We start from the raw sequence: 17,532 nt of genomic DNA on the forward strand, positions 1-17,532 counted from the left end.
CTTGGCATTCTCTCAATCAGCCTCATGAGGCCGACACCTGGAATAGTTTTCCAACAGTCTTGAAGGAGTTCCCATAGATGTTGAGCACTTGTTGTCTGCTTTTCCTTCACTCTGCGATCTACCTCACCCGAAATAATCTCATTTGGGCTTAGGTCGGGTGGTTCTGGAGGCCATGTCATGTGATGCAGCACTTCATTACTCTTCTTCTTAGACAGATAGCTCTTACATAGACAGGAGGTGTGTTTAGAGTCATTGATCTGTTGAAAAACAAATGATGGTCCAACTAAGCACAAATCAGATGGCATGTCACTGCAGAATGCTTCTGGTAGCCATGATGATTAAGTGTGCCTTTAATTTTGAATAAATTACCAACATGGTCACTATCAAAGCACACCTCTCCTTCCATGCTTCATGGATGGAACCACACATATAGAAACCATTCATTCACCTTTTCTGCATCTCACAAAGGCATGGTGGTTGGAATCAAAAATCTCAAATTTTGACTCATCATCAGACCAAAGTGTAGTGGCCCGAAACACCTGTTTCTGGCCCCTCCATAATTGTCATATATGTCATGTCTTTAATGTGGATGCACTGTGCAAAGTGTCTTGTCTGCTGTAATATGTATAGCACAACTGCAGCATGTAAGAGGGTAATGTCTGAAAGTGGCTGGGATATGTCTGGGAAAGTATCAATATCTGTCTAATCACGTGATGTCTGTACTCTATAAATGTGAGTGTTTAAGGTGTGGTTCAGGGGTTCCTGATCTTCAATGGTAAAGAGAGGAGTGAGAGTGTCGGCCACATGGGAGTACCTTTATCAGGGTTAAAATTCTAAATACAGCACCAATCGGGCCCACCCCACTTGCCCCGCTGCCGGCCGTAAGAATAGACACCACACAGGGATCTGGTATCATTCCTCACACGGGACATGGCTCTCAGCTGTGCCCACGTCGTGCTTTATTACAGATTACATGAGATCTTATACCCTTTTTCCCATCCCCACCAGGGGGTGATGGGCTCATAACCATATATGGGAAGTCCGGATTTGCGGACTGAGACAGTGAAAATCATATAACAGTCATTATCTTGATACTGGCGCCTCTGGCTTGTACAGAAAATCACGTATTCAATTAACTCCAGTGCAAAGAATCACCCACTCAATTCTAAGAAGTCCGGATTTCCAGCCTGGGACAGTGAAAATTATGTACATGGTTGAACATCTTGATACGGCACTTCTGGGAAAACGGCCAAGTACATGCGTCCTTGTGTCTGGTTCCGTGGTTTTCTCTGAATTTCTAGAACATCTCTCTCAGCCTTGGAATATCTGATGTAAGGCGACATATAAGTTTTTTCTCTCATTTGGAATTGAATAAAACTTGCATACAGGTATAAAAGCATAAAAAACACATATGGCAATATATATATATACCCTCACGAACCCCCCTAAAAAACTTAATATGGAGATCAAGCATCAGACTTTGCACTCTTCCTCGGTCGTCTCTCCCTTGCGTCAGGGTTTCTCCACTGCCCGTAAGTCCCTACTCCTAAAAGGGAGGGATCCCTACCTCACCTCAGAAGGAGGCCATGGATTCCCTGGGCTTATTTCCGGGCATCCATACCCTCTATCTGTACAAGTTAACACCCCGCAGGGTGTGCCCTCGCCGGAACCTAAGGTCTTCTGCACTTTCCCTAGGCAAATGGGAAGTCCACTGACAGTCCATCTTATGAGACCGGGGCAGACACAGTACTAGTCCATCTCTCCATTCTTCTGGTAACGTATCTGGTTGGCATTATCGGAACTGGCTCTTCATCTTTTTCAAACAAGGGAAATTTTGGACACATTAAGGCCTCATGTCCACGGGGAAAATCAGATCCGCTGCAGATTCTCCATGTAGAATCTGCAGCGGGTCCCTCCTGCCCCGCGGACATGAGCGCCGAAAATAGCAATTTAAAGCATTTACCTTTCCGGCGCGGGCGACGAAGGTCAGCTGTTCCTCACGGCCGGATCTTCATTTTCGGCCGGCGGATGAATTCCTGACGCCGGCGGCACGTCGCCGGCACGTCGTCGACGTGCCGCGCGCATGCGCCGGGCACATCCGCCGAGCCGAAGCAAGGGAGATGCGGCGGTGAGGAAGAGAAGAGCTTCGCGGTCCGCTGCGGGTGAGTAAATGCTTTAAATTCCTATTTTAGGTCTCCCGCGGATCCGGACGGCTTCCATAGGCTTCAATAGAAGCCTGCGGGAGCCGTCCCCGCGGGAGACCCGCATGAAAATGGAGCATGGTCCAGATTTTTTCATGCTCCATTTTTTTTAAAATCACTTTTATTGACGATCCGCGGGTATTTATGTACCCGCGGGTGGTCAATGCATCCCTATGGGGTGCGGATCCGCGCGCGGGAGATCCGCTGCGGATCCTAAATCCTATTTTCCCCGTGGACATGAGCCCTTAAGGGATAATACACAAACGGGAAATTACATACCCCACCTCTTTCTGCTAAAATCATATCCACGGCCACTCTATTTTGGAACGCCATGGATGCAGTGGGCCCTAACTGGTCAGCTAACCCTTGCAAAAGCATCTCTGGTGTAGTTTACAAACCTCTGCTGATTGTAATAGATATAATTCATCCAATCTACATTATTATTAACAGTGACAATAGCAAATAAGGACTCAAAACCTGCTTTAACCTGATCTCTAGAATTAAATTAATCTCGCACCCCCCTTGGCACTCCTATTGCATCTATGTATACATGTGGATCAAAGTTACCACCTGGAGCGTCAACTTCTCTCTTAGCACGATACGGTGTTGTATTCTCACCCTCAGTGTAGGCTTCATATTGCACATTCGATTGTATTAATTTGTTCTGAAACAGGGGGCTAGTGTACAGTAGTCAAAGGTGTGTGTTAGAGGAATTGTACCACATTATAGCATGTAAAGGATATACAGGATCATGAGTTCTTTCAGTGCGAAGTGTGGATCCAAGTGGGTTTTCCTTCGAGCTTGACTGCAGTTGGGGTGGTGAACAACATCTGGTAAGGACATTCAAACCGGGTTTCTCGCTCAAACTTTTTCACATAGACCCTGTCACCTGGTTTTAGATTGTGACACTCATCTGTAGGACCTGGGAGAAAAGCAGAGACTACAGAATACATTATTGACAATTCCTTGGAGGGACCCATGACAAAATTAACAAGAAAATCATTCCCCAAACTCAGCTACTGTGGCATGTATCCTCCTAAGAGAAAAAGAAAAACTAATAAAAGACACTCAATTCAAAATTTGTCCATTTCCTCCATCGCCTTTTGTATCTACTTTCCCCCTACTCCGTGGATGGTAGGGTGTGTGAAAAACCTGGAATATACCCAAAACAGACATGATGTGTTGCATTATTTCACCTGTGAAGTGTGTACCTTTGTTTGACTCAATCACTTCCGGTACCCCATATCTGCGGATTACCTCATTCATGAGCTTCTGTGCGGTTACCTGCTTATTTACTTTGGTAACAGGGTAGGTCTCCAACCTGAAAAGACATCAACAACAACAAGCACATTTTCATGCTTCCCAACAAGTGGTAGCTGAGTGTAGCCAATTTGCAATCCCTGAAATGGGTAGAGTGGTCTAGGCAAGTGTGATGTGGCAAATTTACTTCTGCCCTGTTGCTTTACGGCAAAGATCATGCAAAATTGGACAAATGATGCAGCAGCTACAGAAAACCAAGGAGCCACCCGTCCTTGTTCAAGCGTCGTCATCATTGCTGCTTTGAGAGGTGCGTCTTTCTGTGCGTCAGCTGGGCCATCATGGGGCACAGGGACTATGGTAAGCAAGTTCTGTTGACTGTTCACCATACGCCGTCCCTTTTTAGTCCATTTGTCTTTTTTCTTCTTTGCTGGCTTGTAACTGTAAAGTCTTTAGCATATCAAAGTCCAAATTTTTATCAAAGTCCAAGTTCAAATCAAAGTCCAAGTTGTTATCAAAGTCCAAGTGTAGTCAAAGTCCAAAATTATTGTTAAATTCTTCTTTTCTTCTTTCTTTCACGGCTTGAGGGCCGCTGCTTTTGCTGTGTGGTCTGTGATGGCATTACCTCTTGCTTCTCTGGTGTAGGAATTGGTGTGAGCTTTCCACTTTGTCAGGTAGAAATAGGGCCTCCATGAGACTGCACCGCTACATCATTCTTAATTGGCTGTCCTGCTGAGGTAAAAACTGTCTGGCCTTCCATGTTGGGCCGTAATCATGAGCTATGCCAAATGCATACCGGGAGTCAGTGTAAATGTTTGCCGTCTTACCTTCCTCCACTCTACACGCCTCAGCGAGGGCTTTTAGTTCCGCTTCTTGTACTGCGACATGCGGAGACATTCTGCTTTTTAGGACATCTTGTTGTGTAACCACTGTATATCCAGTGTGGAGTTGTCAATCACCCTGGGTACCATCTATAAAAAACAACTCAAAATATGCATTATTAACAAGGGCTTTCAGTAACTTTTTAAAACTTAAAAATTTTCTTGTTGCATCAATGCTAGACAATCAGGCTGGTATTCTATTTCAAAAAGATCAGAATCTTGTTGCAAAAAATTTAAAAATGGCTTGCAAAAAATTTAAAAATGGCTGATTTGCAATACCTAAAATGGCTGACTTGCAATACCTAAAATGGCTGACTTGCAATACCTAAAATGGCTGACTTGCAATACCTAAAATGGCTGACTTGCAATACCTAGATCACCTATGCCTTCTCCTCCCCCCCTTTAAACCAGGGTACTCAATTGGAACAATAGTAGCCGGGTTTAAGTTAGTACAACATTGTAAAAAGATTTGATGGAAGCAGATAAGGCCTGTAAGAAGTTAGCACCAATAACAGAAACATGAGTTACACCGGGGAAGAATAATCTACAAAACATCTATTCATATTTGAAATGTGAGATCCCTTTAAGTGAATTCATTATTAGTCTGACCCTGCCTGCAATATCTTATAAAATCTGAGACAGGAGAAAAAAAAACAAACAAAACAACAAAACTTTTACTAGCTGTTCAAGATCCTTACCCCCTCCCTTGTGCAAGAAGGATGAAACATTACTACGTACTATTACATCATCTAGCTCCACCCCTTCGATATTGGCACCGTGCGTCCGTCTTCCCAACTTAATTTCAGCGTAACAGTCCAAGCATCCACATCTCAACCAAGCAAAGTCCCATGCATGGGGAGGACTTTTATCCCCAGTCAATTATCCACATCACACATTCCACGCAGCCCGAACACGGGTCACTAACTCTCATCCATCCATGCTCTCAAGTCTGCTCCGTCACCCCCCTTGGAGGTGTACCAGTACACACAGATGCACGGAAAAAAAAGTTTGACAAACATACATACATCAGTTGAAAAACACCGAGGTGAGTGCTATCATTTTATAAAGTACATTATTCTATTGAGATGAGATTGTGAATGAGCGCTATTTATGACAAATTATGTGAAAAAAAAGTTTGCTGAGTGACTGAAATATTCTATATTTCTTATCTACTGAAGCTATTATATGCTGTATTAAACGCTAAAGTATTTTAGAATCTCTGGGTATTTTTCAGCCCCCCTTGTGACCCTGACTGTTATCTCTCCGCGAATATGAAACACAGACTGAATAAGTTTTAGCTTAAACTATTGCCTGCATTTTGAAATCATAATTAACACATATCCTGGGACCTTGCAACATTCATTTTCAACCCCTGTATAAGTAAGAATATACATTAGAAATTACTATATTTCCCTGCCTACTAAGACAGTATAACTAATTAAATTCATTTCAATTCATTGCAAGCAAGCAAAGATATTAACCAAGGTTGTTATTGCATTTTCTCTCTCGCTGTTATCTTCCTGACCTTGGAAGGCTACACAGAGACTCGCAGCTACATGTCAACAAACTCTTCTCCCCTAAAAGCAAGCTCAGTTAACTATTTGCACTTACAGTATATATATATACACATATATATCCACCTAGTATGGATTATACATATTATCTATTATCTATCTTGTATTATACACATTTTCATCTCTTTCTTTGCCAACAAATCACATGCATTGTAACTTACTTATCGACTTGCTTGCTCCTTCAGCACTTTCTCTCCCCTACCTAACTGCCAATATAACCTTTAATAGACACTCTCCTGACGCCCTCTTGATCACTTACTGTACTTTTCAACATTTCACTTACGGATACTTTCTTAAACAAATAATGTGTACATACTTTCTCTGACTGTCTCTCTCTCTGCTTCTAGCAAACCTTGGTCTTCCAAGGCACCTCTCGGTCCTAAAGACCTCCCCCCAGACACCATTTTGTAATCTGCCGTGCGGGTCGGTGTCACACATTTTCATTAGAGTTTTCTTACATTTTACAAATTTATCCACACGGCGGCAGCCCTTGAGGGGCTCTGTCTTCTTTAATAAGATCTTACGCATATTACAACAACAAAAATAATAATAATAATAACACGCTCCATAGAATGCATCCCTCTTAATTTTCAAATTGTCAGCCCCTTATATACCGGCAGACAACCGAGGGTCCCTTCTCCTTATGGAACCAGCCCCATAAAATGCATCTCTCTGAAATCAAATCGCTAGCCCCATATATAAGGCAAACCGACCGAGAGTCCCTTCTCTTATGAAGCCTTATCTCACAAAATGCATCCCTCTCTGCTAAACCATTAACAACTAACTAAACTAAACTGAGGGTCCCTTCTCTTGTGAGATTAAATGAAAAGAAAGAGAGAAAAAAAAACTTCTGCAGATACACCAAACAATCAAACAATCTCCACTATCGCTAAAACACTACGGACTTCAACAACAAATAGACTACAGACTAGTTTCTGGGTGACAGATTGGTGCGCATATCACGGTCAGTGGTCCATGACGGCAAACCCGGAGCCCACACGAGTTACCGTGTAGAACTCTTAACCCAACCCGTCCGGTCACAAACCACAGATAGTCCCTCCTGCTGCAAGACTCGCAGTAAAACACAACATAAATATATGTTTGTCTTACCTGGAGTTCTAAGTGAGTTGATCAGGCTCGGTTTGCAGCAGGACGGTTTCTCTGCGGCGTGGATCCGGGTGGAATGCGTTGTAAGCTCCGGTTTTGTCGCCGCACGTTCGGGCGCCATTTATCAGGGTTAAAATTCTAAATACAGCACCAATCGGGCCCACCCCACTTGCCCCACTGCCGGCCGTAAGAATAGACACCACACAGGGATCTGGTATCATTCCTCACACGGGACATGGCTCTCAGCTGTGCCCACGTCGTGCTTTATTACAGATTACATGAGATCTTATACCCTTTTTCCCATCCCCACCAGGGGGTGATGGGCTCATAACCATATATGGGAAGTCCGGATTTGCGGACTGAGACAGTGAAAATCATATAACAGTCATTATCTTGATACTGGCGCCTCTGGCTTGTACAGAAAATCACGTATTCAATTAACTCCAGTGCAAAGAATCACCCACTCAATTCTAAGAAGTCCGGATTTCCGGCCTGGGACAGTGAAAATTATGTACATGGTTGAACATCTTGATACGGCACTTCTGGGAAAACGGTCAAGTACATGCGTCCTTGTGTCTGGTTCCGTGGTTTTCTCTGAATTTCTAGAACATCTCTCTCAGCCTTGGAATATCTGATGTAAGGCGACATATAAGTTTTTTCTCTCATTTGGAATTGAATAAAACTTGCATACAGGTATAAAAGCATAAAAAACACATATGGCAATATATATATATACCCTCACACCTTCAACCCTCATATGGTGAAGTGATGGAAGAGGAGGAAAGGTATCCTCAGGCCTTCCATGCCAGGAGCCACCTCTGAAGAGAGAAAGGAGACGTCCGCCATGCAGAGCTGTCTACAAGAGCACAGAGTGTGTCAGTGGAGTGTTCCCTTTCCCTGTCCTCCTCCGGAGTGTTCCCTGTCCAGGAGCGGAGCACTGCAGATAACAGACTGCACACCCTATATCCTCCTGAGTTATCCTCCCTGACCTAACACTAGCAACTTGTTTTTCCTGGACGTGTGAGTAAGCTGTATTCTACTGAATATTCAACAATAAAGTTTCCTGTCCCTACCCGTTTCCAGTGATTGAGGTATTCAAGTCTATCAGTGTGTGGACTCCTTTTATTCATCCGCCGGATACTCAACGGTGTGAAAGGAACGGTGGCGTCACACGTGACAACTTCACGCCTACAACACTTATACAGATAAGAGCTGTCCCAGCATTGCCTGGAAGAGGCCTAGCAGTGCCTTGGCTGAAGCTCTGTGCGTCCCTCCGGGAAGAACTCTGGTAGAGCCACCGTGACAAGTGCCAACTCTACGCCACCAGCTCCTCAGCGTGGGCCTGATGTCTTGGTCGTTGCTGGACGCTGCAGAAGCATAGATTTCCACTGGTCTCATGTCTATTTCTTGTGTTTATTCTTCCTGTTGATGTTCCTCATTAGTGGCTTATTTGCAGCAATGCAACCATAAAGGCCTGATTCTCACAGTCTCCTCTGAACTGTTGATGTTTAAATATGTCTGGTACCTGATCTCTGAGAAGTATTCATGTGGGCTCTAATCTGAGATGTTGTTAATTTGCAGCTTCTGAGGCTGTTAATTCTAATAAATTTATCTTCTGTAGCAGAGGTAACTCTTGGTCTTCCTTTCCTTGGATGGTCCTCATGAGAGCCAGTTTCATCATAGGATTTGATGATTTTTATCACTACACTTGAGAATACCTTCAAAGTTCTTGAAATTTTCTGGGTTGACTGACCTTCGTGTTTTTAAATAATGATGTTGCTTCTCTGTAGTTAGTTGAGTGGTTCTTGCCAAAATGTTAGAATAGTAGTTAAATAGGGCTAAACACTGTATGGAACTGTGTACCAACCCCACCTCTGCACAACCCAACTGATGGTCTCAAACACATTAAAGTCCCATTTAGACACAACGATAATTGCTCAAAAGATGTTGCTCAAGCGACTTTTAAACGATCATCGTTGTGTCATTTACAGTGCAAGATGATCACTCAAGATGAGCGATCACCTTGCACTGCCAGCGGAGGATGCAGAAGACAAGCAGGGTGTCCCGCTTGTCTTCTGAATACAGCTGTTCTGCCGCTCCGAGCGCCTGGCTGTTATACAGCTGAGCGCTCAGAGCAGAGGATGCAGAAGACAAGCGGGGTGTCCCCTATTGTCTTCTACGTACAGCTGTTCCGCCACTCCGAGCGCCTGGCTGTTATACAGCCTAGCACTCAGAGCAGAGGATGCAGAAAACAAGCGGGGTGTCCCTGCTTGTCTTGTGCATCCAGCTGTGCCCCCGCTCCGAGCGTCCAGCTGTTATACAGCCAAGCGCTCGGAGCGGAGGATGCAGAAGACAAGTGGGGTGTCCCCGCTTGTTTTCTGCATCCAGATGTTTTCTGCATGGAGCACCCGGCAGTTATACAGGCGAGAGCTCCATGCCAGGTATGGAGAACAGAGCTGGACTGCTCTGTTCTTCATACGCCACCTGTTATCAGGGAGCGGAATACAGCTGAAACAATAGTATCAGCTGTATCCCGCTGTGAATCCCTGATAAGGCTCATCATCGTCTTTCAGCACGCTGAAAGACAACGGTAACGGAAACTGCACGATGTTAGTGCAGTCACACACAACGATTGTAGCTCAAAAGACAGCAAAGTTGTCATCAAAGCAAAAGGGGGCAACATTGAAGAATATAAAATATATTCAGATTTTTATTCTTTTTACCACTTAATTCCATATATCTTTCCTCATAGTTTGCATATTTTCAATATGAATCTACAATGTAGAAAAAAAAAACAAAAAAAAAACATGGCAAGAAAAGGCATGTTCAAACGTTTGATTGGAACTATATGTAATTTAGGACAGGTCAGGTCCTCCAGATCAAAGTAAGCTCTTTGCTGCTGGTCTCTATTTTGGCTGACTGATTAGAGTCCAGAATATACAACCCACTCTATTGAAGGGTTTGTACCAAGATCTAAAGATAATGTTATCACCATTGAGGGACTGACTACTTGGACCTTCACCAATCCTGACAATGGGAGTCCTGATGGTCCCCGCATGAACTACCCTGTTTCTCTGAAACTAGGACATACCCTGAAAATAAGACATAGCATGATTTTCCAGAATTTTTGAGGATGCAAAATGATTTTTCAGGCTTTTTGAGGATGCTTGAAATATAAGCCCTACTCCAAAATTAAGCCCTGCTAAAAGTTAATTAAAAAAGTCAATTTAAATATTGTCCAGGCAGCTATACATGTAAAAAAGTTAAAACATTTTGAACAAAAATTAATATAAGACACTGTCTTATTTTTGGGTAAACACAGTAGGTGGAGGTTGTGCATGTGCACGGCCTTTTCATTCATTTCAATGACAGCACCGGAAATTACCAATATGAGCGCTCGACAATCTCCAGTGCTGTCATTGAAATGAATGGAGCAGTGGTGCACATGCACAGCCTCTGCTCTATTAATACGGGGACCCTCTTTTTCAGGATTGGTGAGGGTCCCAGTGACCAGACCCCATGGATCATAACGTTATCCCCTATCCAGTGGGCAGGGAACAACTTTAGATCTTGGTACAACCCCTTTAACTTAGAATTCTAAATAAATTCTTTAAAAAAACCTCTAAACTAGACAACACATTTCAGGCCAAAAATGGCAACATTCTTAAGGGATTAACAGGAGAAAGCTTTCATGCTTCATGATTTCCTCAAATGACCATAATGTAAATCCTGCACTTACAACAGTGAAACAACTTGCTGCAAGTTGAAACTAACTGAACCTTTTGTATGTTTTTAAATACAAGTCTCTATTATATTTAGCTTTTAGCACTGCAAAGATTCATGATTTTACTTGTTCTATATTCTTGTTGGGAACGGAATTGTTTTAGCTTGGCTGGGTGCATTGATTTATTTGTGAATAGCAAGGTCCTTTGTTACTTGTTCAGCAAAGATTGAAGGCTCCTTCATACCGCCTTATTTCCTGGCTTTTTCTAAAAAGGAAGAAAAAAATGCATTTTTAAAATGGAAACTACTCCTTTTAAAGTAACAAGTGCTTTTGTGGCATTTCATCTGCATTTATTATTTTGTGTCATTTTGTACACACATTTTTCTTGTCTTTTTTCAATAGAAATCTATGACAAAAAAAAAGAATAAGGCTAGTTTCACATGGGCGAATTAGTTCCAGGTGTGTTCTTTTTCTAGTGCAATTGCGCAGTGTTTTACCCATCTCCTTGCGTATTGCCCACACATTTGTGCACCCCCCTATTGACTTCTATGGGAACCTTTGGTGCGCAAATATGCAGAAAGATAGAGTATGTTCAATCTCTTCCTGCGTGTCTGAAAATGTACACGCAAAATACGCGTATATGAACAAACTCATTGAAATCATTAGGTTCTACTCAGTGTGTATTGCATGCACATATATGTGCATGTGGCCCTGAAAATTATAACAGAGGGGTCCCATGTTGTAGGAGGGCCAAAAGCGGCAGCAGGTGTTGTGAATAAAAGTATGTAGAGGTCAGCAAATCGCCTGCCGCAGCCACAAAGCTGTAGTGAGTGGCGTGTATAACTGGCAGTTATTTTTCTATGAAGTCCAGAAGATGTTAGAACTGTATATAAATATATAATATTAAGGCGACGCCTATTTCTAACACATTAAGACTCCAATGGGTAACTATGGCAGCTGAAGGCAAAGGAAAGACCCCCAGGCATTCACAGCTGACTATTAGGATGAGCCTTCAGCACAACCTAATAGATTCCTTTGCAGTTTTTTTCACACTTGTAATAATTATTTTCTACGCTAACTATACCAAAAATCACATTGTGATGTCTCTAGCGGGTTTAAATAAATAATGGAAAAAAGTTAAGAAAGTTTATTAAAAATATTTACCCAGTTTTTATTTTGCAGAAGTGAAGAAAATTTAGCCACACACCGTATCACTGTAATCATCATGGCCCATATAATTACCTCTATATTATCACTCAACAAATCCCACTATACCAAGACCAACATTACCAAAAACAGCACTATATAAGGGCCAAATAACCCCACCACATATTACCACTACATAGTGATTAATACCAACATAGTGTCACTGAATAAAGAGCACTACAAAGATCAATATTACCAATTGTAACAATGTATAAGGGCTAAATAATACCCTCAGACTATGACCAATAATTCCACCAGTGTTGCTGAAAGAAACACTACACAAAGACCAATATTACAACCCCCTCCTTCCCACATACACACACAGTGACCGTCTAGCAGTATATATTAGATCTGCAGCAGTACTGTACAAACCATATAAATTATTACAGTAGCATTACATCCAGTGATCACAGGTGACAACCCCTCTGATTGGACTTGTTCCCTTCTACTTTTGCTCATCTGGCCCTGACTATCATAATAACTTCTTCTGGTCACAACTTGTCTCTGCAGTATTTAACACTGACATCTTTGACTCTTTAAATTTCCAGGGACCTGACTTCATTTTCCAAGCTACTATATAGTCTCCCCATCAATAGTGCCCCAGACAGCAGTAATGCCATCTGAGATGACCCACACAGCAATAGTATCCCCCTTTTTGTGCTCTCTGTAGGCCCCACAAAGTAAGTGCCACTTTTTGTGTCCCACACACAGTAAAACTCTATAATAATGCTCCTAACAGGCCCCCACTCAGTAATAATACCCCAAATAGGCCTCCACTCAGTAATAATAGGCTCCACATAGGCTCCCACTCAGTAATATAGCTCCATATAGGCCTTCAATCAGTAATAATAGGTTCCACATTAGCTCCCACTCAGTAATATAGCTCCATATAGGCCTTCACTTAGTAATAATGCCCCATATATAGCGCTGCAGCTGTGCAGAAATGACTCGAAATGACAAGACAGCTTTGCACAGCACATCAACATAAGACAAACATGTATGACAATAATGGAGGGAACCAGGGTGATGTACTGGGTCACTACAGAGTCACAGTGGGCACCCTTAGGCTTCTTTCCCACGAGCGTATACCGGCCACCTTTTACACGGCTGGCCGATATACGCTACCATCTGTAGCGCAAAAGCTCGTGAACGGCGCACAGATCTAATGTTTGTGCGTCCGTTCACACAGCATGAGCCCCGACGCATATACGCCAGGCTGCCATGCCTTTGCCTCTTTACCTTCCCTCCCCCCCACAGACTCACCTCTGTTCTCCTTCCGCTCTTTGCAATGGGAGGGGGTGGGGCGGAGCTAAGCGTCGTTCTGTCCCGACTCCTTAAATTGCTTGCACGGGAAAGGGATGAGAGGGGGTGGAGCCTAGCTCAGCCCCTCCCACACCTTGTCCACAGCCAGCAATGTGAGGAGAATTGTGCTTAGCTCCGCCCCCCCTCCCATTGCGATCAGTCAAAGGAGAGGGGAGAGGAGGGAGTTTAGCAGTCATGTTGCTAAACTCCCTCCCAACTCCCTTTGCCGGCCACTGTCGTTGGCTCCCATAGGAGCCCATGTAGCATCCGATTTATTCCGGCCCAGAAGATAGTTCTTTTGGACCCAACATAAAAACGTCCGGCGCTATATTGGCTGGACGGGCGCTTTTGCATCACGAAATACGGCCATGTGATCTGATGCATTGAAATCCAATGCATCAGATCACAGCGTATATCGCCAGCCGTGAAAACGGCTGGCCGACATACACTCATGGGAAAGAAGCCTCAGTAATTTATAGATCTGTTTGTGCCTCCTAAGTAAGCCCCGCTATGCTCCCTTAGTAATTTGTAGGCCCCACTGTGTCCCTTTAGCAATTCATAGGTCCTGCTTTACCTCTAAGTCATTTATAGGCCCCACTGAGTCCCCTGACATCCTTGAGTTACCTGCATGACAGAGAGGGCGCTGAGCGGCAGAACAGAAAGCATTTGGCTTTCTGCAGTACCACTGTCATAGTCAATTGTATCCACATGTTAAAGATGCAAATAAAATTGATTTCCAAGAGGAAGCACCGGATTAATCCCACCCAAGACCAGTGAGCCCCGGCACAGCTAAGATATCACAGTCCTATTCATCAGCAGGGTCACTTGGGCTGTGTGAGAAAAAGACAGGGAAACTCAGCTCCTTCAACTATGGGGATGACGTAAACTTGTGGGCTAAGTGGGACCAGCTGCTGCCAGCTGCAGAAATAAGAGGCCAGAGCTGCAGAGAGATAAGAAAAGCAGCTAACTGGAAAAAAATAACACTGGCACCATTAGTATTACGAAGACTGTGCACATCGCTCCAGAAACTTATTTTTTTTCAATTCGTGGGATAACGCACTTGAACAATTACCCTTTAAAATACATTTTTGTCGTTTACAGGAGTGCAATGGATTGGGGTGCCCGGAGAGCTGAGAGGATATGAGGCTGCTCACAAGAGGTATGGGCGCTTGCCCTGGAAAGATCTCTTTCAGCCAACAATCAAATTGCTGACAGATGGAGTTAACGTCTTGAATGTTCTGCACAGATTCATCAATGTAATTAAAGAACAAATAAAAGCTAGCTCATTGTGGTAAGTGCCAGGCCTGTGGAAAACATTCACTTCTGGGTCGGGGCTGGGACAGCAGGCACACTCTTAAATGATCAATTCAGGGCTCTTTCACATGAGGGACCTATGCGTACCTTAATGAAGTCAAATTCAGCACATCAAAAAATGCAGCTAACTGTGCACAAAAACACGTGAATGGATGATTTTTGTGCGTACAAGTCCCAAGCTTAATTTGCACTAAAATCACCCATTCACAGCGCTGCTGTTCGGGAGTTCAGAGACGGGAAAGAGAGAGATTGCGGCAGCAGTCCAAGTCCAGAACAGCAATTAGTACCCATAGGGGCCAGAGGGAACTCTCCAAAAGAATCCCCCATAGCAGGGGGAGAACGAGCGGGACTAGAGGGGACTTCCTGAGGGAATCCCCCTGTAAAGACTTACTGGCGCTGGATTGTAGCCCAGGTGTAGTAGCCAAGCTGGACTGGAGAGTAGACAAGTGGAAGTCGGGTCATTAGCAGATGGTCTCAGTTGCAGCACAGAGAATGAGGTAGCAGTGGAGCTGATTACAGGCTGGTAGCTCAATAATCACACACTGAAGGAGTGTCAGGGCTAGGCTTCTAAAGGAAGTGCAATCCGGAACAAAGGCGAGGTCAGGACTAGGAGGCAGGAACTAGGTAGCTGGGAAATATAGAACAAGGCTAGGTTTCAGCAATGGAACTGTCCAAGTCCTGATAGCCTAGCGGAGAGAGCTCTCGACTAGCATGCAAGAGGTAGAGAAAGGGAGAGAAAGGGTGGGGCTAGAGGGGTGCCCTGCTCCCTCTCTCTTCTTGCTATGGGTATTCCCTTGCGGAATCCCCTCCATCCCTGCTCTCTCTCCCTCTGTAGCCCTATCCCTCCTGTATATAATACTGCGGTGATTTACATGTTTTTCAAGCAGTTTGTTTCACAAGGCTATATGCGATGCATTTTAGAAAATTCAAAGTTCTCCTTTCACCTACATGTTATGATTTCATCCATACACACAACTGCTTCTCCAGTGGGCAGTAAAAAATATCTGCTACACCCCTTGAAAACAAATAGCATATCATCCAGCTTGATGAAAATATTTGCATAGCACATGAGCATCGGCTCTAAATTGCTAATTTCCAGAAAACAAGATTTCCTCCATTTCCTTCCTTATTATCTGTAGAAAATCCCTCATTGATGTGCCAAGTTCTCTGGTGTGTTGCAATGCAGCTAGTCATTGTGAATCATGGGGATCATTAGCACAGTGTCTTAAAAGGATTATTCCTAACATAGAAAATAATAATAGTGCATCTTTAGGTTGGGACGCCCATGATCACGATATTGAGGGGTCTACAGGGCTGTTTTAGTGATGCACGCCTTCATCCATGTATGCAAAGGAGGATGCCGTGCTGCAGTTCCCTACATAGCCAGCAGTGCTGTGAACTCTTCAATTTGGGGATCATGGTAGTCCGACTACTGTGATGTTAAAACTTTTCGTGATGGAAAACTCCTGTAAAATGTACCTACACATATTTTGCTTACGACCTACTGTTTATATTGCATGCTTCCTGTTTCCTGCAACGGGTGTGGGGGAATGTAAGATCTAGCATGTTAGCTTTCAACATGCCAGATCCTTTGAGATTAGCCACTGTTATATGTGTTGGGCAGCAGCCTGTATACCCTTTCCATACTTAATAAACATGGACAAGCATATATTTAATGCGTTGGCCATACAAGCATTAGGATGACAGTTAACTAAGGCCTTATTCAAATGAGCGTGAAAATCACACCAAAGTTACCCGCGTAAAAGAATCATGGCTAACTGCACGAAAAATAGGGTAAATGGACGTTTTCCCGTAATCAAGTCCCCAGTTTAATTAGCAGTGAAATTACCCATTCACACTATAGGGTGCTGTGTGTTGCTTTGCATTCAATATAGTAAATAGTTGGAAGCAGTCTTCATTTACTCTTAAAGCGACCCTCTGGACCTGGAGAAACAAAGATGGAATCAAACCGCTTCTCTGACTACTTGATGCACGCTGTGCCTAGTATGCATGACTAGTCTAAAAAACTGAACAGATTGGCCAGTAGGGCTCATATGGAAAGTACTGGTTAATTAAAGCAGGTGTGGTGTCTTAGACTAATGACACATACTAAAGGCTCCTTCACACTGGCGAGAAAATCGGGCGATTTTCTTGCGCTGCGAGAGTCGGTGAAAGCGCAGGATTATGAAACCAACGAATTTCAATGGTTTCATTTTTATTTGCGATACTTTCACTCCTGCGATGCTGTGTGAAAAAAAATCGCAGCATGCCCATTCTTTTTGCGATATCGCCCATTATTGCAAATGGGGCGGCGGCAGCAGCGCCGGCCCCATTGAAATCAAAGGGAGAAGATCGTGATCCCCTGCTGCAACTGTGACAGCAGCAGCAGGGGATTCCTTCAGCCCTGCACCTTGTTCTCAATGAGGCCGATGTCAGCAGCAGCGCCGGGCCCCATGGAAAACAAAGGGAGAAGATAGTGATGTTCTCCTTGTGTTTTCAATAGGGTCGGCGCTGCTGTCGCCCCATTGAAGGCAATGGGATGAAAGGATTCCCCGCAGTGATGCGAAGCTGTTTTCACATAAAAACACCTCACATCCAGGGGTTTCACATGCATTGCGAGGGTGATATCTGGCCGTGAATCATGGTCCGATATTGCACTCGCCAGTGTGCAGGAGCCCTATGGCTAGGTTCACACAGGGTGTAAATCCCGCGCAAATCTCGCGGAATGTCCGCAGCTGGAACGCATGGTAATTCTGCAGCTGAAGTTCCATGGGTTTTGAAAGCGGCTTGTTCCGCTGCGGCCATCTCTCCAGATAGAGAGTAGAGAGCCCGCAGAAGAAACAGCAATAAAATTGACTTCCCGCTGCTTTGAATCCCGCATGGCACGTCAGTTTCAGCACGGCTTCGCCGCAACAGACTGTTTGCAGCGTGTGGATGAGATTTTTGCAAATCTCTTCCACTTCGCT

At 44.0% G+C, this 17,532-nt stretch overlaps 1 protein-coding gene across 1 annotated transcript in view; it reads left to right on the top strand.

Moving 5' to 3' along the window:
* The window catches only part of GGT5 (gamma-glutamyltransferase 5), a 69,029-nt gene that overhangs the window by 19,663 nt on the left and 31,834 nt on the right, over window positions 1-17,532 (top strand). The window contains exon 4 of the mRNA XM_066603569.1: window positions 14,354-14,543. Within this exon, the coding sequence (XP_066459666.1) occupies window positions 14,354-14,543 (190 nt within the window). The remainder of the gene's footprint in view (window positions 1-14,353; window positions 14,544-17,532) is intronic.

Source organism: Eleutherodactylus coqui, chromosome 5, assembly GCF_035609145.1.
Source record: "Eleutherodactylus coqui strain aEleCoq1 chromosome 5, aEleCoq1.hap1, whole genome shotgun sequence".
NCBI lineage: Eukaryota > Metazoa > Chordata > Amphibia > Anura > Eleutherodactylidae > Eleutherodactylus > Eleutherodactylus coqui.